General features: G+C 35.0%; 2 protein-coding genes across 4 annotated transcripts in view; both read right to left on the bottom strand.

Annotated features, from left to right (window-relative positions):
* Positions 1-22,253, bottom strand: part of LOC126692245 (UDP-glycosyltransferase 73C3-like) — a 74,236-nt gene that overhangs the window by 33,502 nt on the left and 18,481 nt on the right. The window contains exon 2 of one of the 3 annotated variants that reach the window (XM_050387776.1): positions 14,885-15,146. The exons of 1 other annotated variant lie outside the window; for it this stretch is intronic. In XM_050387776.1, the coding sequence (XP_050243733.1) occupies positions 14,885-15,146 (262 nt within the window). The remainder of the gene's footprint in view (positions 1-14,884; positions 15,147-22,253) is intronic. One more of the 3 variants, XM_050387775.1, reaches the window with a different exon arrangement.
* LOC126692247 (uncharacterized) lies at positions 65-1,160 on the bottom strand. Its single transcript, XM_050387778.1, has 2 exons — positions 729-1,160; positions 65-645 (listed from the first exon to the last, which is right to left on the bottom strand). Exons 1-2 carry the CDS (start codon positions 828-830, stop codon positions 199-201), a joined length of 549 nt encoding a protein of 182 aa, XP_050243735.1. The 5' UTR covers positions 831-1,160; the 3' UTR covers positions 65-198.

Genomic DNA, 22,253 nt, shown 5'->3' with positions numbered 1-22,253 from the left:
CAAAAAAGCCCCAAACCCAGGGGAACATTCAGATATGAGATGTTCAATGGCCCTAAAACATACAAGGCATTTTTCAAAATAAATAAATAAATAAAAAGAGAGAAAATTCTTCTTCATGGGGCAACGAGTTCAAGTTGGTGGAGCATCGTCTTCGTCCTTATTAGCCTGAGAAGGGTACGCACCAGTAGACGCTACAGCCTAAGCTGCCAGGGCCGCTTCATCCTCCTCCATTTCCTTATCAACAGCCTTAAAGTCTAATTCCTCCAAATCAATCCCCGGGCCATGTTTGATCAGGTACCTCTTCAATAGTTTGAAGCCTTTAAAATACCATTGAAATAGAATGGTGTTATACTCATCAATAGATTGAAAGGCAAGGACGGCCTTAGCAACGGCAGCTTTCATCCTCTGACCAGCTAAGGCAAGAAGCTCGTCCTTCTGCTTCACCAGCTGTTTCTCAGAATCCAGCTGCTTAGTCAAAACCTTGAGTTGCTCCTTAGAAACGTTGTTGGAATTCATAGCAGCAATCAAGTCTTTCCGTAGTCCGGAAGCCTCGGCCTCTAGTGCCTCCACTTTTGAATTTGCCATGACGGCCTTCTCCTCATTTGCCAAATACTGGGTGGTGATGTGCATGGTTTCACCCAATACCTAACAACCAAGGTAGCCAAAGTTAGCAGAGAAAATTAAAATCTTAAGGACGAGGAAGAAAGGGACAAAAGTAAGATAGCTACCTGCACAAGCTTGTGAACGTGACGGCTCACCATCTCATGGGAAGGCACACTTGAAATCTCTTTCATCTCCCTAGGAGTAAGGAGCTCACTTGCACGGTCCATAGCTACTCCAGCGTCCTCCCAAACACTAAAGCCTACTTTTTCTTTCCCCTTGTCTCCTGTCTTTCGCTTTTTGGAAGGACGAACAACTTCTTCAATTGAAATACCGGGAGAAGCTACCTAACCTTCGTCCAGATCCGGGGCAAGGGTGGACAAGACTCTTTCCACCATCTCTTTTTCCTTCTCCTTGTTTGTAATTTTCAACTTCCTTTGCCCGATGGTAGAAAGGGGTTCGTTCTTCTTCGTCTTAATTTTAGCATACATCTCCTTCTTAAATTTTGTCGTCATCTCTGCACCAAGAAGAGTAAAGTTAATCCCAAGAAAAAGAAGAAGAGACGATCTTACATAAAATAACTCAGATAACTCAAGTTTTTTCTGTTCCTAGTCAATTGCACAAAGGACGTAATCTGATGGCTCCGACCCCAAACAATGACGAGCTAAAGTGTGCGGATCAACCAACTCATCAAAATCATCAATAGTACTCACGTACTTGATGGCCTCTTGAACCCTCTTTTTGAACTTCTCTTCATGCTCTAGATGCACTTTCACTACAAGACAGAAAAATAGGCAACGTCAGAATGATGATCAAAATAACAAAAGGATGAAAAAGGAAAAACATCTCATGGGAAGCAAACGCGCCAAGCTGAGGGATCTCCCACCAGCGCAGCAACCAACGGACGTCCCCCAAAAAGTCATCAAAAAGAGTCTCCCAACCATTGCCAGACACGAAGAAAAACCTAGACTTCCAGTTATGGAAGGATGATGGAAGATCAACAACGAGATGGGACTTCCTATTCCAGGGTGTGAGAGACCGCGCCCCCGGCCTGTTTTTATGGAATGTTGGGCCAAACCTATGTGAATGGGTGGAGTCGTGCTATTACCTCTCAAAATGGAGGTTCGACTAGTTATATTTTTGCCTTTAGATTAAGGGTTTTACAATGGAGTCGCCACTTATTTAATTATTGGAAAAATAAGAAAACCATAAACGAAAAATTCCTCATTTTATTAATTTGAAATTGAATTTACATTGATCATAGGAAAATTACATGGCTTTGGTTTTAGATACAATCTAAGATAAAGTACTTGGCTTTGTTTCCTAGTTACAATCTAAAAATCGAAAATTACATGGATAAGTATTTGATCTACTAACCCTTGATCTAAGCTCGGAGGCTATGTTACAAGATGGGAAGGTGTTAGGCACCCACCTTGTCCGGTGAAACCGGTCTTCTAGACTATGGTGGCCAACATTCATATCATATCATCCAATATGTCAATCAATTTATATGTTGAATTTAAAGTGTGTGCATGTGATAGACCCTAATTCAATTTATTAAGCATGACATTTGGATTGAAAAATAAACTCTAGTGAATGTGTGTGGATAGTGATAACCTAGATTCAAGGATTTGAAAGAATTACTAAACAAACATGTTTTTCATATTTTTGATGTGGATTTAAGATTAAATCTAGTGATATGCATGAACATGTGATGAACAACTAAGAACATGTGAAGAACACATAAGAACAATTAAGAACATTCAAACATATTCAAGGGAATTATCATGCTTTAATCTTAAATTCTCATCATGGCAATATAAACAAACAGTTAGGGAAGGGAATTATACCTTCATGCAAGATCCATATAATGGAGGAGAGGATTCTTGATGGAGGTCCTAAGAGTGGAGGAAAAGAAGATGTAGGAGAGGGAGAGTGAGTCTCACTCAATACCTTGAGTCTCAGGAAGACTAAGATATGACAAGACTACTCAACTCCACTAGAACTCAAGAGAAGAGAAGAGAGGGGGATTTTTTGTGTGTCTTGGAATGAAGGAGATGGGGGGTTTATATAGTAGTGATGGAGGAAATATGAATGGAAGACCATTTAATGAAGGTTGACAAAGAATCATAAACCTAGACCTCATTTTAGCTTTGGGGAAAATCTGGTGCATTAAATGGAAAGATTTGTGGGAGTGAGGAGCAAGCCAAAATTCGGTTTTCCCGTAGCTGCTGTAACAGCCTATAAAACTAACTTTGAAAAATCATATCTGCCTCAATTCTGATCGGAATTGTCTCATTCTTGTGCTCAAATTGAAGCCCTGGATGTCTAGTTTCTGGGAAAAATAACCTCATTCACAGATTCAAAATATTCTGAGAGATATCAATGAAATGGTGAGAAGAGGTCATTTGTTAGAAAATAGTTTCAGCACAATTAACACCAATAGGTCCCCAAATTAGCTCCCAATTAACATTAAATGGCTCCAATCACTCCCATTTCAGACTTATTTGGTTCTAAATTTACTCTAATTAAAAGATAATTGAACAAATTACTCATTGAATAATTAATGTTTAACTATCTAGTTAATTAGGTGTGTGCAACCTTACCATAAAATGTAATCCTAACCAACCAAATTATGACACATCATCGATCTCAAATTGATTATACTTATAACCAATTGAAATCAATTGTTCATAATCACATATAGTTGGACTCAATTTGTGATAGTGCATTTCAGCCATTAAAACTTGATTTGATGATAACTTTCAATCTAATGGTCCAATTAGGACTCATGACCAGTCGATTTAATCGTTACAACATCAAGATCACTTTGGTGAAATAAGATTAAGGATCTAATGACCAGAATCAAGATGCATATTTTCAATGTGAAATTACCATTTTACCCTCCATGTGAGGTTAAATACGGGTTGCAAAATAAGGTGTCAACAGAATGCCCCTCATTGGTAGAGCTTGAAAAGCGAATGCCAATGTATGAAAAGGACACCTAACTTTGCAATCAGTATTTAACCGTGGTGAATGTAATGATGCATGAAAGTAAAAATGCAAACGGTCATGTTCTAGATCAAAATGTGGACCGAATCTCGAGGGAGATTGCCTACGTACCTCTTAGTGGGAGGATTAGGTCTAAACGTAGTTCATGCATGCAAATTTTTTTATTTTTTTATTTTTTGTATGAGTACAAGATATGTTTACCTGGAGGACGACGGATTTGGGCTTTGGGTCATGCTTTCAGAGGACCAAAGGTTCTGGATCCTGGCTCATGTTTTCAGAGACCTAGGATTTTTGGATCTTGGCTCATGTTTTCAGAGGACCAAGGGTATTTTGGGCTTTGGCTCATGTTTTCAGAGGACCAAGGGTTTTTGGGCTTTGGGTCATGTTTTCAGAGGACCAAAGGTTCTGGATCCTGGCTCATGTTTTCAAAGACCTAGAATTTTTGGATCTTGGCTCATGTTTTCAGAGGACCAAGGGTTTTTTGGGCTTTGGCTCATGTTTTCAGAGGACCAAAAGTTCTGGATCCTGGCTCATGTTTTCAGAGGCCTAGGATTCTTGGCTCATGTTTTTCAGAGGACCAAGGGTTTTTTGGGCTTTGGCTCATGTTTTCAGAGGACCAAGGGTTTTTTGGGTTTTGGCTCATGTTTTCAGAGCACCAAAGGTTCTGGATCCTGGCTCATGTTTTCAGAGGCCTAGGATTTTTGGATCTTGGCTCATGTTTTCAGAGGACCAAGGGTTTTTGGGCTTTGGCTCATGTTTTCAGAGGACCAAAGGTTCCAGATCTTGGCTCATGTTTTCAGAGACCTAGGATTTTTGGATCTTGGCTCATGCCGATGTGTGTGGCCTTTTACACTAGTACCTGCAAAATAAACATTTTCAATTAGTAATGAAGTTATTCATTGAAAAGAAGTTGGCATACATGGAGAATGCCCCTAGTTTGGGACATATTCCATGCTTCGATGAATGCTGAGGGTGGACAGTTGACTTGATGTTGCACCACTGGAAAATATAGAAGAAGATCATAGTGTTCTGTTCCTGAAGAAGAATTTAATGAAGATTTTTTTTTTTCTTTTGAATTTGGAAAACTTGAATTTTCTTGAAGGAATTGAAAATTTTGATTAATGAATTTTTTTTTTTTTTTTGTTGAAAAATTTGGAAATCTTGAATTTTTTTAAGGAATTGAAAATTTGGATTGATTTTTTTTTTGAAATATGAAGATTTGTTCATTATCAAAAAGTGAAGAAGATGAAGATAAAGATAAAGATGGAGTAAAAGTGATGAAGATTTATTCATGATTATTTTTATTTTTTATTTTTTGAAAAACCTATCCTTTGAATGCGAATAACTTTGGCTGGAAGTTGATGCGGATTGCTGGATAAGTCCTTGCTTAATTCCTGCAAAAAGATAATTTCAATTAGCAATGGATTTATTCACTGAAATGAATTGGAAGTACTTACCCAATGCCCCTAGTTTGGGGCATATTCCATGCTTAGATTGAAGTTGAATTCATCTGATGTTGTGACCATTGGGGAACATGAAAGAAGATCTTGGTCCACCATTCTTGGTTCCTACAAAAAGGCTTTCTTTCTCTAGCTTGATAGAAACCAATTATCGTGAAAACTTGCACACAATATAAATAGGCTAACGCACCAAGTTTAAACATGCTTAATGCAAACAAATAGGCTTAACCTAACATGCACCCAAACAATTTTGTCACATTATTTTGGATTTGTTCTCCAAGGTTGTTTGGGTGAATGGGACCGGGACTATGCAAGGCTGCCTACGTACCTCTGTCATAGAGGATCAGGTCAAGACGTAGTTCAAGAGAACTGGATTTTGGAAAAGAATGATTTTTTTTTTTTTTTTTTTTGAAATGAGATTTCACTTCTTCTTTTTTTTTTTTTTTTTGAAAAAAAAAAAAAAAACAAATTTCCAATTTTTTTTTTTTGGAACAAGAGGTGATCCTTTGAACAACCATTTTGGCAAATCAAAGTGTTTAAGAATCGAACAAATCTCTTTGATTAGGAAGGATCAAGATCATTAAACTCATGTAATCAAATTTGCTTCATCCTTTTGAACATCGTCAGATTAAGTCTCCAAAGGCAATCAAGAAATGAAATGTGATAATATTTATGAATCACATTGTTGGGTGCAAACAAGGAGAGTGCTCCAGGTTTGGAAGTTCTTTTGAGTCATTTTGAGGATTTGAGAATTTGAGAAATTTTTTCTCGGACATGTCATCATGTGGGGTTTGACAATTTTAAGCATTTTTCCTTTTTAATTCAAGAGAAAATATTATAAGAGTTTAAGATGTGCCTACAATTAGCAAGACTTCAAGGAGGTCTTTACTCATGGGTTGTAATGTAGGCCGGGTTTAGGTTATGAAATGAATGATATAAAAGGCTCAAAATTCCCTATGATCTTCCCCCAAGTATACATTACTCAAAAATCAAGTATTGGAGGAGTTTTCTCATATCTTCGTTGTCATCTTCTCACTATTCTTCATTGGTCACTTATATCAACATTTGCTCATTCATCTTGAATCATACCTCTAGACTTTCATCTTGTAAAATTCTTCTCTTTTTAGGTTGCATCCTCAAGTTTCCAACTTGGTGGGGATTTACCCCTTTTTTTCTTTTCTTTGGCCCTAATTTTTGCCTAAGCCGCCTTTTCGGATTTTCAACCTAGCGAGCTTTTTTTTTTTTTTTTTGGCCCTAGCTTAAACATGCATACTTTGAATTTTCCCACCCTAGGTTTAGATTTTAGTGGGTTCATGCAAAAAAGAGGCTAAGTGTTTAAAGGCTCAAATGGGCTAGCAATGGATAATGATCATTCTAGGTATTAAGGTATAATCTTGTTTTACCAAAGACGGCCTCCTATCCCTAGTAATGCTTGCTTGCAGGCACAGTGACTTGAGCTCTTTTAATAAATTCCTCTTAAAAGAAAAGGTATGAATGCTCTATTGGAGACACAAAAGTTTTCAGAAATTTGGAATGAATGCATGAGCTTTTTGAATTTTCTGATGGATAGATTTTCTTTGATTGCCTTGTAAGACTATTTCTTCTTTTATTCAAAGTAATTTAGCAAAAGTGTTTACATGGATCAAATGAAATTAATCATTTCTCAATACACGTTGATTGTTCAAGCCTTTAAACATCACAAAATGGTTTTGTCTAAGGGATCCTCATGTACCATTTTGAAAAGGAGACTTCTTCCTTCTTCTTTTTTTTTTTTTTTTTTTTTTTTTTTTTTTTTATTCTTGAAAGAAAAAAGGTCTTTTTGAAAAAGTCACTAGGAAGATCAATGGTCCTAGTTCAAAGATTGTTTTGTTTTTTTTTTAATGACTTAAGGGCTCAATGCCCCTAGTCCAATGACTTTTTTCATTTGAAAATTTTTCTCTTTTTTTGGGAAAGATTTGGAAATCATGAATTTTTTTTGAATTATTTTTGTTTTGTTTTGTTTTGTTTTTTTAATATATATACACAAACAAAGCTCATTAAATGCTACATGAGAATTTTGAATTCAAAGAAACATAGAAACATGGATTAAACAAACAAACAAACTTTAAGCTTAACCATGATGTTGCAAACCAAATGTGGAGTGAGGCAAAGTTGTGCCACTTGCTTCTTCTTGGTCCATTTAGGATGCTTGAGGCTTGGTGTGCTTGAACCTTGATTATGATGAAATGGCTTGGGCTTGCACTTGGAAGGCTTGAACCATATGATCATTTGGTATTTGCTTGAAATGGCTTGACCTTACACTTGGAAGGCATGCATCTTGTGAACTTTTGGCCCTTGATGTTGATCATGCGAATACACATTTGATGGGCTCAAGTATTGGGCTTAAAATGATTCAAGAAACAATTTTCGGTTTCCCTTCCAAGTAAAGTTCAATCATAGGCCTTTGGGCTTAATTTCATTCATAGCATACAAGGTTCAAACAATCATGATGGGCTCAAGCGTTGGACTTGTGCTCATCATGATTCAAACAACGGCCAAACACATGCATAATGCAATGCAATTTACATGGACCGACCTAAAGGTAGGTTCTATGGGTCATTACAATATGGGTAGAAAGTAGGTTAAAGGTCTCCACAAGCTAGGACGTCGTACCTCCCAACTTGTGACGCCAGGAGCGCCGCGTTGGTCCGAACGGTACAGTTTGTCCCTATGAACCACCATGGCATAACCATGATGATCCTTGTCACGGTGGGTGGTAGGTTCATCGCTGGGTATGTGAGTCTCAGGAAGACCACAATCCACAGCTAATACTACCGGGCTTCCAGGCTAGCACACAAATAAAATAAATTTCATTCAAGCAAATGATGCATGAAATGCAATATAATGACATATTAGACATATTATATACAAAAAGCGATAAACAAACAATGACATGGTTGGCCACCATAACCTAATTGAAGCTTAGCCCTCAATATTCCTTAGTGGAGTCGCCACTGTGAGAGACCGCGCCCTCGGCCCGTTTTTATGGAATGTTGGGCCAAACCCACGTGAATGGGTGGAGTCGTGTTATTGCCTCTCAAAATGGAGGTTTGACTAGTTATATTTTTCCCTTTAGATTAAGGGTTTTACAATGAAGTCGCCACTTATTTAATTATTGGAAAAATGAGAAAACCATGAATGAAAAATTCCTCATTTTATTAATTTGAAATTGAATTTACATTGATCATAGGAAAATTACATGGCTTTGGTCCTAGATATAATCTAAGATAAAGTACATGGCTTTGTTTCCTAGTTACAATCTAAAAATCGAAAATTACATGGATAAGTATTTGATCTACTAACCCTTGATCTAAGCTCGGAGGCTATGTTACAAGATGGGAAGGTGTTAGGCACCCACCTTACCCGGTGAAACTGGTCTTCTAGACTATGGTGGCCAACATTCATATCATATCATCCAATATGTCAATCAATTTATATGTTGAATTTAAAGTGTGTGCATGTGATAGACCCTAATTCAATTTATTAAGCATGGCATTTGGATTGAAAAATAAACTCTAGTGAATGTGTGTGGATAGTAATAACCTAGATTCAAGGATTTGAAAGAGTTACTAAACAAACATGTTTTTCATATTTTTGATGTGGATTTAAGATTAAATCTAGTGATATGTATGAACATGTGATGAACAACTAAGAACATGTAAAGAACACATAAGAACAATTAAGAACATTCAAACATATTCAAGGGAATTATCATGCTTTAATCTTAAATTCTCATCATGGCAATATAAACAAACAGTTAGGAAAGGGGATTATACCTTCATGCAAGATCCATATAATGGAGGAGGGGATTCTTGATGGAGGTCCTAAGGGTGGAGGAAAAGAAGAGGTAGGAGAGAGAGAGTGAGTCTCACTCAATACCTTGAGTCTCAGGAAGACCAAGATATGACAAGACTACTCAACTCTACTAGAACTCAAGAGAAGAGAAGAGAGGGGGATTTTTTGTGTGTCTTGGAATGAAGGAGATGGGGGGTTATATAGTAGTGGTGGAGGAAATATGAATGAAATGTCATTTAATGAGGGTTGACAAAGAGTCATGAACCTAGACCTCATTTTAGCTTTGGGGGAAATCTGGTGCATTAAATGGAAAGATTTGTGGGAGTGAGGAGCAAGCCAAAATTCGGTTTTCTCGTAGCTGCTGTAACAGCCTATAGAGCCAACTTTGAAAAATTATATCTGCCTCAATTCTGATCATAATTGTCTCATTCTTGTACTCAAATTGAAGCCCTGGATGTCTAGTTTCTGGGAAAAATAACCTCATTCATAGAGTCAAAATATTCTGAGAGATATCGATGAAATGGTGAGCAGAGGTCATTTGTTAGAAAATAGTTTCAGCACAATTAACACCAATAAGTCCCCAAATTAGCTCCCAATTAACATTAAATGGCTCCAATCACTCCCATTTTAGACTTAATTGGTTCCAAATTTACTCTAATTAAAAGATAATTGAACAAATTACCCATTGAATAATTAATATTTAACTATCTAGTTAATTAGGTGTGTGCAACCTTACCATAAAATGTAGTCCTAACCAACCAAATTATGACACATCATCGATCTCAAATTGATTATACTTATAACCAATTGAAATCAATTGTTCATAATCACATATAGTTGGACTCAATTTGTGATAGTGCATCTCAGCCATTAAAACTTGATTTGATGATAACTTTCAATCTAATGGTCCGATTAGGGCTCATGACTAGTCGATTTAATCGTTACAACATCAAGATCACTTTGGTGAAATGAGATTAAGGATCTAATGACCAGAATCAATATGCATATTTTCAATGTGAAATTACACTTTTACCCTCCATGTGAAGTTAAATATGGGTTGCAAAATAGGATGTCAACACAGGGCACAAACTTGTAATACCCAAACTCCTTGGATTCTTTCAAATGGTAGAGATGGACGAACTCGTTTAGCGTGATCATATCCCCGTCAGCTATGATCGTCCAAATCACCAAGCAGCTTATGATGATTCTCCATGAATTCGACATAAGCTGCCTCGAAGCAAGGTTCAGGTAGTGAAGAAGCTCCATGATGAACGAATGGACGGGAAATCTGAGGCCACACAAAAACGCAGCCTCGTAGAAACAGACTTCTCCATAGGCAAAGGCACAAGCCTTCTCACCCTTCCTAGGAAGACGAGCCCTAGTCTCATCAGGAAATTGAAATCTATCCCTAAATTTATTAAAAACCTCTATCTTCAAGGAACACTTTTCTTTAAGAGCATGGAAAGAACGAAGTTTATCCGAAACGGAAGGATGAGAGAACGAGGGCGCACCAGAAGGCACAAAAGTAGCCGTGTCTACCCCTGCTCCAACTGTGCCTACATCAGAGGACGAATTCCTCTCTAGATTGTCCGAACCCATCTCGGACCCCATATTCTCCCTCCTTAAAGCCTCTCTAATGGATTTAAACCAAACTAGGGAGTTATGCAACAGTGGGTACAAGTCACCCAACACCAAACCTAGACCACTACCAACCACCACAAAATCCCCAATATGTGGATACGGACCACTAGATGGAAAAACACCTAACGTATCACTACGGGAATCTGCCAATGCCCCTAAGCGAGAAAATAAGAAGGTGATGGAGGGGGAAGTGCACCTAATTTCAAAAGAATCCACCATTAAAGAGAGCAATACAACCCAAAAAGGAAAATAGGAGCACAAGGAAAAGGAATACAAATGAAACTCAGAAAGGAAAAGGAGTAAAGAAGGGGCGTACCTGAAAACAAGGGAGGAAACTGAGAAGACTAGAAGCAAAATGCACAACCGTGAAGTCAAAAAAACCAATCGCAGAAAAGAAAGTGAAGAAATAAGAAGGGAAAAGCAAAAATTAAAACTTTTACCTTGAAAAGTGCGGGAAATCTGAAAAGGCTTCACTGGAAACAAGACCATCAACCAATCAAAGGGCGACACGTGGCCACGATGCGTGCCATGCCGCCATGGAGCAATTAATGTGGGAGTAGAACCCCAAGCGCCCCAACTGTGAAAAAAAAAAAAAAAAAAAAAAAAAAAATTCTCATATTCCTTTGATCGTCCAAACTACGGACGACCTCGGAATAGGGGGCAGCTGATGATCAAGATTATACCTTCATCTATAGGACAACACAATGTCGAAGACAATCCTAGAAACCGTCCAACCAGTGATCGTCATCAGGCTAGGACAGACTCGTCCGTCCTTAATCATTAATGAAGAGTTACAAAGCAATGATGAATTTCTATACCGTTGGGGAAATAACCCACCATCAATGTTCTATGAAGGCGTTATTGATACGAGAATAAAATCACCATTAAGGCAGCCCCAACGGCTAGAAGGAGGAGGAAAACACTTGTATAAATACCTACCTATAAGGTCCAAAAGAAAGGTATACATACACTCAAAATACACTACGTTTGACATTCTGTTATTCTAGCCATTCTAACTTTGGCATCGGAGACCTTGTGGCAGGCGCCACACCGGTGACCATTTTCTTTCTTTTCATAGCTTGACTTGTTGCAGGATCAGGACTAGCTGAGAACGACTCCTTTCTAGATGAACATTTCTACTGACGATCTAAGCATCATCATCTTCCCTAGTATTCTTTGATTTTTATCACAATAATGGTTAAATAATTAAATTTCTTATTTCTTATCCATTTAACTTATGTGACTTTTTTCTTTCTTTCTTTTTTTTTTTTAATTTTTTTTTTTTTTTTTTGAGTGTGTGTTGATTGTTTATTACCATATTAAAGAGCTTTTGTGTTTAGTGATAGTTTCTAACTACCCACCCCAAAACCTATAAATATATATATATATATATATATGTATATATATTTCCATGGACAACAAAAAATATAATTTTTTTTAATAGAAAGGGAAAATAAAATTAAGTATAAGCAGTATGAAATTAACAAATAAGAGAATATAAATATTTGAAAGCACATGCAATTTGAAGAAATGAAGGAAAACACACTTTACCATTTGGTTGGAGAGATGGAAAGTGGGATGATAGAAAATAGGAAGGTTATAGAAAAGTGAAAGGATAGAAAAGATTTTAGTTTCTTTCATTTGTGTTTGGTTAGAGAGGTGGAAAAGTGGAGGGATTGAAATTTTTTTTGTTTGGTTGAGAAAAAAAAATGAGAGGATGGAAAATGTAATTTGTACCAATTTACAATCATGTTCCTATTAGATAAAACCAAAAAAAAAAAAAAAAAACATTTTTTAAAATATTTTTATTAAAAAAATATATGAATGTGGAATTCATTAAAAATAAATAAAAACACCAAAACTTATGGGGAAAAAAAAAGGAGTGAAACATATAAGGCCTAAAAAACCTGTTGGTGCAAATACAATAATAATGGAAATAACACAAAGAAACTGAATAATACGCTGAATATTATTAATTTGGAGATAAGAACACAACACTATTTGGACTGAGGCGCAGCACTCACTCTCTTTAAGGAGATTCAAGCCCTTGGTTGGCTAATCTTTGTAACCGGTGCAAACCTTTTTTGACTTGTCTCCCCTAGGATACAACAGCCCAACAAATGTTGTATGGCTAGAATAGCTTCTGCACAAAGTGTTCAAGCCCAAAGCTCCACCAGAAGAACACCTTTCTTGGGCCCGAAATCTCTCAAGTATTTAGGAATATTATTGAATTCACTCTCTCACACAATACTCTTTACTTTTAACTATTTTCTTCATTCACTCTTAATATGAAAATACTCCATAGCATAGCCATATATATAGTCTTCCAACCCTTCATGTTATTTATTAATTTAGAAAACTTCTCTTAATTTATTTAATCTAACTTACATACAAGTAACTCTTTCTTTAACAAATTATAACTCATCTCTTTATTCATCTTAAGTTATTTTGAGTTTCAACATATTTAATTTAAAATATACTAAAAAAACCAAAACTGATGAAAAGAAAGAAAGAAATGAATAAGGCTTAAAGGTGGTCAACGTTGGCAAAGGCAAGAAACAACTAGGAAAAAAAAAAAAAAAGTGAAGAAGAAGAAGAAGAAACGTTGTAACGTTGGCAGGTATAGGCATTTTAGTCCAAAATTGTGAGCCCCACTTTCACCCATATTTTCTCCTCATTTTGGGAAAATTGGGTTTTGGTAGACTCGGAAAGAAAACAGCTGACCAGCTCCACCATTTTTCTCTCCCCTTCTCGCTTTCGACCAAACACCCCTCTTACCCATTTTTTCTCCTATTTTCCACTTATTTTTGTCCATCCTCCCCAAAATTAACTCAACCAAACATTAAGAATTCAGCTTTTTATTTACTTCGTTCTAGCTTAATAGAAAACTTGAAGACTCAACGAAAGAAATGTGGAATTCACCATACATTTAAGAAATTATAATAGAATTTAGAAGAGCATTACAACAATACCATTAAATTCCTACGCAAGAAGATCAACTTAACCAAATAAAATATGCTTATAGAACAAAGTTAACCATTCATCCACCACCGCACACCCTTAGTGCGATAGTCACTCTACAAGTATAAGTGCTTGTGGGGTGTGGAAGGCAAGGGCCGAGTTTCAAGTCTCCAGGAGGGAGCTTCACACACATATAAACTTAGATTAAGCTAGAATAGAATTCTATCTTGTAAAAAAAAAAAAAAACCATTCATCCGCATTTAAGGGACAAAAATTATTGACTCAAGGGTTCATCCGCTTGACTATTATTCTCTGGCTAATAAAAATAACCATAGAAAACTTTGTTATACATCACCCGATGATTGACTTGTTCTCTGATAGATGTTGGATCAACTTCTTCACATTCATGTAAGAAGATCCCCCTTCTTCAACTGACTTCTTAGCGATTTCTCCAAGCTTTCTAGCTCTCTTTCTTCTCTCTTCTGCTTCTTCTCCTTTATCCATCAACTGCTCTATTGCCTTCTTCACATCCTCACTCCTCACCAACACCTTATCCTTCTCCTCCCCAAAGTCCACAGAAGCCTTAGCTCCTACACTCACACCAATCCTCAACACTTGGACAAGTAACTTCTCATTGTAGAACTGCTCAGCAAACATAGGCCATGTTATCATAGGCAGGCCTGCAGTTACTCCTTCTAGTGTAGAATTCCAACCACAATGCGTTAAGAACCCTCCAATTGCTAAATGGGATAGTATTTGAACTTGTGGTGCCCATCCTCGAATTATAAGACCTCTCCCTTTAGTCTTCTCTTCAACTTGTTCTTCAACTAACCATTTTTCTAATTCCTCTGAATAATTTCCCTTTTTAATAACCCAAATGAATGGATAGTTTGATGATTCTAAGCCCAAAGCAAGCTCCACTAATTGTGAAGCTGACAGTTCACAAAGACTTCCAAAGCAAACATAAATGACAGAGTTGGGCTTCATTGAATCTAGCCAACTCAAGCAATTGCACTCATCAATGGAGGTCTTGTTTCCTATTTCAAACTTATCAGATATCGCTTTGTTACATAAAGATAGCGGCCCTATGCACCAAAGTTTCTGGCCCCCTTTCTCGTATTCTTCCACGTATCTTGCCTCTAACTCTTCAAATGTGTTAACCACCAACCCTTCTGCCGATAGCTTAGCCGTTTCAAGTTGGTTCATATATTTTTTGGATTCATCCGAACCTGTTCTCTCATCTACAGGTAGCTGTGCCTTAGTGAATTCAATCCTATCTGGCATGTTGGGCAACAAAAATGTCTGTGAGTCAGATGTGACTCCCTCGAGCACCTTAGTGCAAGATATGTTGCGATGACACACTAGACAGAAGCAACATGCTGTATGGAAGACAAGCCTTGGAATCTTGAAATTGAGGCCAATCTCTGTGGTCCAAGGAAGACATATATCAGAAATAATGCAGTTGGGCAAAGATTCTAACTCTTCTAGCCACTTTTCTAGTGGTTTTTGTAGCATGCTACAAGCTGCAAAAAATTGTAGTGATAAGTTGAGAGAAGGGAGGGCGTCCAGGTTTTCGCATCCTTCAGGCAATCCGGCTTCTTGTCCAGGAAAACGAAGTGAAAGGATTTCAATGTTGAGGTTTGAGGCTTTTGCTTGTTCGAGGATTGTGTTGAACCGAGCTGCATTAACGGGTGTGAGGACAATGGTAACTTTTACGCCATGGTGTGCAAAGAGTTTGGCAATTTCAGTGAAAGGGATGAGATGGCTTTGGGACATTAAAGGGATAAGAAGGAAGTGAAGCTGGTGAGTTTGTGACTGTGAGGCCATGGCTGAATCGGCTCTCTCTGATTTCTTTAGTTGTTCTAGTTTGCAGTTTTATTGTGCAAGTAGTTTAGTTGTTCTAGTGTGCAGTTTTATTTTATTTTTTATACTACTTTATTTCTTTGTCCAACTGTCCAAGGTTGTTTTTCTGGTAGACATTTCTTTGTCCAAGGTTACATCTACCAGAAGGTCGTACGCTTGCCTTCGTTCGTGGTCTAAGTTGTTGCTTTTTTTTTTCCTTATTTTGTTATGCTCTGTTTTTCTGTAGCTTGTACTCTGTTTTTTCAGTGTATCTTCTTGACTGTTTATGAATGAAAGTTTTCAGTTTGGTCTCAAAAAAAAAAAAAAAAAAAAAGGTCGTACGCGAACATTATTAGTATATATACTAATATTAATAATATATAAATATAATAATGATCATTGAAATTTGATTTTAAATAAAAAGTATATTATCCATAAAATAATATAATGTGTAAGTAGGGATTTTTGTTTGGTTTTAAAGAATCCACCTCTTACAATGATGTTTTTGTGACTTAAACTAATGTCCTTGGCTTTGATACTAGTTGTCGAATTGTAATTTGTGCTACTCCCCTCAAACCAATTGGTGATAAGAAAGGCACACTAAAGTCTTTATGGCATTGAATATTATATCTCATGGCGTTAATTTTAGAGCAGTTGTAAAGAGTCGAATTGTGATCTCTTAGCTGTAGATAACACTATCATACAAATTTTTCAATCTTCACTTTACATCTTCACTTTACACTTATCCACATGTTAATTTTGATGGATCAAAAAAATTTATAATGATATGAATATGTTACTACTATTTAGAAGATATCATGCAAATTTTTAAATCTTCGCTTAAGAGTTATCCACACGTTAATCCTATTGATCAAAAACTCATATTGATGTGTTATTGTTGTTTAGACTTTAGAAGATACAAATGATATAAATAATAAATTCTTGGCTTTTTTTCCTTTTTTCTTTTTCGAAAGCATTGACACAACATTGGAGGGGATGACTGCAGATGTATTCTTGCTCACCCCTAGGTACTAATACCCAAGGAGGTGCCATGAAACCATTAAGGTCATGACTAGATGTGTTCTTCTCTAGCTATGCAAGGGAAAGTTATTGGGAGATACTAATCATAAACAACAAAAGTGGAGCCACCTATTTCAAAAGATTTAAAACTTTTGAGTTTGGACTCAACTACATTATATTAACCATTCATTCTTGTTACTTTTATTTAATATGAGATTTCACTTGTATTCCCAACAGGTTGTAATGAACAAATGAGGTAGTTGTAATAAACGAATGAGGTAGTTGTAATAAACGAATGAGGTAGTTGTTACCTTATCACCAATGTCAATTATATCATGCTACTATATCACCAATGTCAATTATATCATGCTACTATCTAATTTATTTGACATCGGAGAGGTGGAACAAGAAGCAAATGCCGTTCTTGGCCCAGACATTCACATGGGAATGATAGCTAAACCTTCAAAAGTTCAAGTTGAAGTTCCACTTCCACACATTAACAAATAGATGTTAGTGGTATAAGATAAACCTTTTGCATTCGAAAAACTTCAGCCACATATTTTTGTTGTTGAAGCATTCAACCACCAACTCTCATTGTCCAATCAATCCCAAGTTCCCAACAACAATTCAAATCCCTCCATTTCAAACCTTAGAACTTCCCATTCCAATGGGCAATGGCTCCTATTTAAAGTAAAATCCAAACGCCACTTAATCCCCTCAATGCTGCACGTGATAAACCAATCATGTTACCCACAGAATCCAAATGCTCCGTACGAGCTTTAGTCATTTAACTCTAATATCACGTGAATAACTTATATTGGCACGTGATTAGTGAGGTTAAGAGTTTGTGCCATTTCAGAATTCCAGAGGCTATCTGATTATGTTAGAGAGCTAGTTACAATTACAAATCTCTAATCACAGATTGATTGAGATTCTATGAAGGATTGGTTACGGTAATAAATCATTTAAAGGGATAAGAAGGAAGTGAAGCTGGTGAATTTGTGACTGTGAGGCCACGGCTGAATTGGCTCTCTCTGATTTCTTTAGTTGTTTTAGTTTGCAGTTTTATTTATGCAAGTAGTTTTTTTTTTTTCTTGAGAAAAATTTGTGCAAGTAGTTTAGTTGTTCTAGTTTGCAATTTTATCTAAGAATTAGACTTTTTTGGATATATACTACTGTCAATTTTTTTAATACCTTATTATCTCTCCCTGTATGTGTTAAAAAATATTTAGTATTTTCAACCCAAAAAAAAAAAAATTTGCAGTTTTATTTCATTTTTATACTTCTTTATATCTTTGTCCCACGGTAATAGGTTACTCTAACATAAAGTCATTCAGGAAATTATATTTTTCAGAATCTCAATACTTTCAAGCACTATATTTCTTCATCTTGTTATTTACCATTAAATTAGTATATATTAATAATATATAAATATAAAAACGATTGTTGAAATTGATTTTTAAAAAGTATAGTATACATTTAATAATATAATGTGTAAGTGGGGATTTTTTTTGGATGATAAAGTGTAATTTTTTTTTTTTAAAGATTAAGTGTAAGTGATTATTTGATTATGGACAAAATTTAGTTACAAAATTGGTTGCAAGCTGTAGTCTAAGGCTACAACCTTACTCAATATCATTTTATTAGAGGTGAATTTTGAAAATTCCATCATTGGATTACATCTTCTTCTTATATTCTCCATGCTTGCAAAATTTGTAGAAAATTAAAGATTAATAGTTATACCATCAATAAATTGTTTAAATTGCTAATTTTTGTCATTTAAAATTATGTATAAAATATAAGCTTATAGATCTTATAGTATATAATATAAGATTGACATAAAATTTGACATGTATATTAAGAGTGTAAAGAACATACAATTCAACGGTTAGATTTTTAAAATATGTAGTAATGTTTATTTTATTGAGTAAAGTTGTAGATTTAGACTACAACCAATTTTGTAACTAAATTTTGTCCTTTGATTATATAATTTTGTAGTATTCAATGATTGTCTAATTTTTTGGTAATTTTTTTATTTGTTTATTTTTTATAAATTCAAAGTGTGAGTTGTGCCACTCTATCTTAAAACCAATTGATAATAAGAAAAATAAATTAGAGTTTTTATAGCATTCAACATCACACATCGTGACTCTATTTTTAGAGCAGTTATAAAGAGTTGAATTGTGATCCGCCAGTAGTAGATAACACTGACTATCAGGCACTACTTTTCTTCAACTTGTTATTTACCATTAAATTAGTATATATTAATAATATATAAATATAATAACGATCATTGAAATTAATTTTTTTTTAAATATGTTATGCATAAAATAATATAATGTGTATGTGGGGATATTTTTTGGATGATAAAGTGTAAGTTATTCTTTAAAAAAAAAAAAAAAAAGATTAAGATTAAGAGTAAGTGATTATTTGATTATATAATTTTGTATATATTTAATAATTTTTTGTCTAATTTTTTAGTAATTTTTTTATTTGTTTACTTTTTATAAATTCAAAGTATGAGTTGTGTCACTCTACCTCAAAATCAATTGATAATGATAAAAACACATAGGAGTTTTTATGACATTCAATATCACGTCCCGTGACCTTATTTTTAAAGCAGTTGTAGAGAATTAAATTGTGGTCCCCAAACAATAGATAACACTATTATACAAATTTTTAAATCATCCCTGAGGACTTATCAACACGTTAATTTTGATGGATCAAAAACTTTTATAATGATGTGGATCCGTTCCTAGTTCCTACTATACAGAAGATATCGTGCAAATTTTTAAACTTTCGCTTAAGAGTTATCCACACGTTAATTCTAATTGATCAAAAACTATTATAATGATGTGAATCTGTTATTGTTGTTTAGAAGATACAAATGATATAAATTTTTGACTTTTTCTTTCTCGAAAGCTTTGACACAGCATTGGAGGGGTTGGCCATAGAAGTGTTCTTGCTCACCCCTAGGTACAAATACTCAAGGAGGTGCCATTAGACCATTAAGGTCATTGGCTAGATGTGTTCTTCTTTAGATATGCAAGGGAATGACATAGGGAGATACTGATCATAAGCGACAAAAATGGTTTGTATTGTGATTTTTTCTTTTTCTTTTTTCTTTTTCTTTGTTGTTGTTGTTGTTGTTGTGGTAACAAATAGAGTTGAATCACTATTCTTTAGTGCACTCTTGTTGTGTTAGGGAGATAATATTTTGGAAAATCTTATTGAGTAGTTAATAAATATAACATATATGGATGCCACCTAATTTAAAAGACTTAAGTTCTTGGCTTTGGACCCAATATATTATATTAATCACTCAGATCTTGTCATTCTTATTCAATGTAGGATTTTACTCACACATATATTCCCTAAATGTTGTAATAAACGAATGATCTAGTTATGACTTCATCATCATGTCAACTATATCATGCTACTATAAAGTTATTTGACACTTTTTTTTTTCTTTTTGCAAAAATAAAACCTAACTAAACATCGGAGAGTTGGAACAAGAAACAAATCACGTGCTTGGCCAAAACATTCACATAGGAATGGTAGCTAAGCCCTCAAGAGTTCAAGTTGAAGTTCCACTTCCACACGTTAACAATAGATGGTAGTTGAAGTTCCTCTTTTTGTTTAACATTCAACCACATACTCTCATTCTTCAATCAATCCCAACTGTTAGGACATATGTGAATCATGTTAGGAACATATGTCAATATAGAATTGGCTAATCCTTTGACAAAACACACTCTACTTGTAATTGGGTAGATCTAGGATATGTTTAATACTTCAAGGAATAAGGTTTCAAGTCCAAGTGTTAAAGCCATGCAAATCTATCGAAGAATCAAGTGAAAAAGTGTTGGATTTTAAAACTGGACAATTGGTAGGACATATGTGAATCATGTTAGGAACATATGTTAATATAGAATTGGTTAATCCTTTGACAAAACGCATTTTACTTGTAATTAGGTAGATTTAGAATGTGTTTAATACTTCAAGGAATAAAGTTTCAAGTCCAAGTGTTAAAGCCATGCAAATCTATTCAAGAATCAAGTGAAGAAGTACTGGATTTTAAAGCTCGATAGTTATCTCGACAGATAGAATCTATCGAGGTTTAAAAGGCTGTGTAAGCCCGATGCTCGACAACTGCTCGACAGATAAGCTATCTATTGAGATTTACGAAAATCAGATTTTCGGTTTTGATTTCACTCCAATCCGTGTATATTTATTTAGGCCTTCTTTTTTCATAACCCTAAACATATATAAGGATTATTTTAAGAGCCGTCACAGCTGATGCAACTTAATGCAAAAGTTTTTCACAAGCATATTGTGACCAGAGACGTATGCTCTAGTTCATGTTTCTCTTCAAGAAGTTGCTGTGTTTGTACGCCGTAGAGTTTTGTAACCAAGGAGTTTCACAATCTTCATCGTATTGATGAACTAAAGAACTTTACAGCCAACATCCTTCTCAAGTTGGTGGTTAGTCACGTACTTGGATTCGTGCATCGATTGGTTAATCACGTACTGGGAACCGTGCATTGAAATGAGAGATTGTCACTACAAAACAAGTCTAATTGGGTATTGGGGTAAGGGTTCAATTGTAGGTTGATATAAAGTACTGAGATTCCTTTACTTATAATAGCTTATTGTGATAATAGTGGATTTTCGGGAATGGTCATCTTAAATCACCCGATGGGGTTTTTGCCTTAGAGATTTTTTCCATTCATAAACAAATCACCATGTCAACTTTATTTTTCGCTGCATTTTACATTAGTTGGTGATTTAGTTGTGCTGCCATGCATATTGCATGTTAATTGGATTAATTAATTAATTCAGTTAAATTAATTGATTAATTTATCACAAGGATTCAATACATTCTTAGCCTATCACCAACAATAATTCTGATTCCTCCATTGAAACATCCCATTCCAATGGCTCCTATAAAAGTAAAATCCAAATGCTTTACTTTATTTTGGTCCCTCACTTTTCCCAAGGCCATATGTTTGTAAACTAGTTCCTCAGTCATTCCCAACATAATTAGATAATTACGTGTACTATATCGCGTATCAGAGAGGGATGAAAATTTGAACCCTAGACATTTTGTTTATAAATACTAAGAGATGTTAGTTAAGTTACAAGACTCTTGGAAATATATACCGTATTATAATTACACAAAAACTTTAACTTAACTTACCTTTAATACTTTTTTATAGTATATTAATTCTTATTTTGTTAAGGTGTATTATTAAATTTCATAATGAAGTTATCAAATTCAATACTTTTAATTACATAGACATCAACATTTTCTTATTTTAATGTTGAATGTTTTTATCTAGTAAGATTTTTCTAAAATTTGAATTATTAGATCTTGCCATCTATATAGTCTGTGTGACAATTGTAAAAATAAAACATAAATTGTGAAGCTGAATGATTACAACTTAGTTTTTTATAAGTTTGTTATTAAACTAGTTCTTCACTTCTTTCCCTAGTATTCTTTCATTTTTATCACAATAATGGTTAAATAATTAAATTCATTATTTCTTATCAATTAAAGCTTGTGTGACTTAAAAAAAAAATTTGAGTGTGTGTGTTGATAGTTTATTACCATATTAAAGAGCTTTTGTGTTTAGTGGTAGTTTCTAGTGGGTCCTATGGGTACTGTTCACATATCACCAAACTCAACAAAACACAGATTTTTAGGTAAATTTGGGTCCCACAGCACTATTCACACTTTTAAAAATTATTTTGCCATAGTGTTTTCAGCAAATAAATTTTCAGTTTTCAGCAAATTAACAATATCCAAACACACCCTAAGAGAATATAAATAATTGAAAGCCAATGCAATTTCAAGAAATGAAGGAAATCACACTTTAACAT

This window comes from Quercus robur, chromosome 7 (genome assembly GCF_932294415.1).
Source record: "Quercus robur chromosome 7, dhQueRobu3.1, whole genome shotgun sequence".
Classification (NCBI taxonomy): domain Eukaryota; kingdom Viridiplantae; phylum Streptophyta; class Magnoliopsida; order Fagales; family Fagaceae; genus Quercus; species Quercus robur.
Note: the sequence above shows the minus strand (reverse complement) of the source record. Positions and strands in the feature narration are given on the sequence as shown.

Coding starts and splice junctions, on each gene's coding strand:
- LOC126692247 (XM_050387778.1), bottom strand. CDS start 830: ATGGACCGTGCAAGTGAGCTCCTTACTCCTAGGGAGATGAAAGAGATT. Junction 646..728: donor ACGTTCACAAGCTTGTGCAG/GTAGCTATCTTA, acceptor CTTGGTTGTTAG/GTATTGGGTGAAACCATGCA.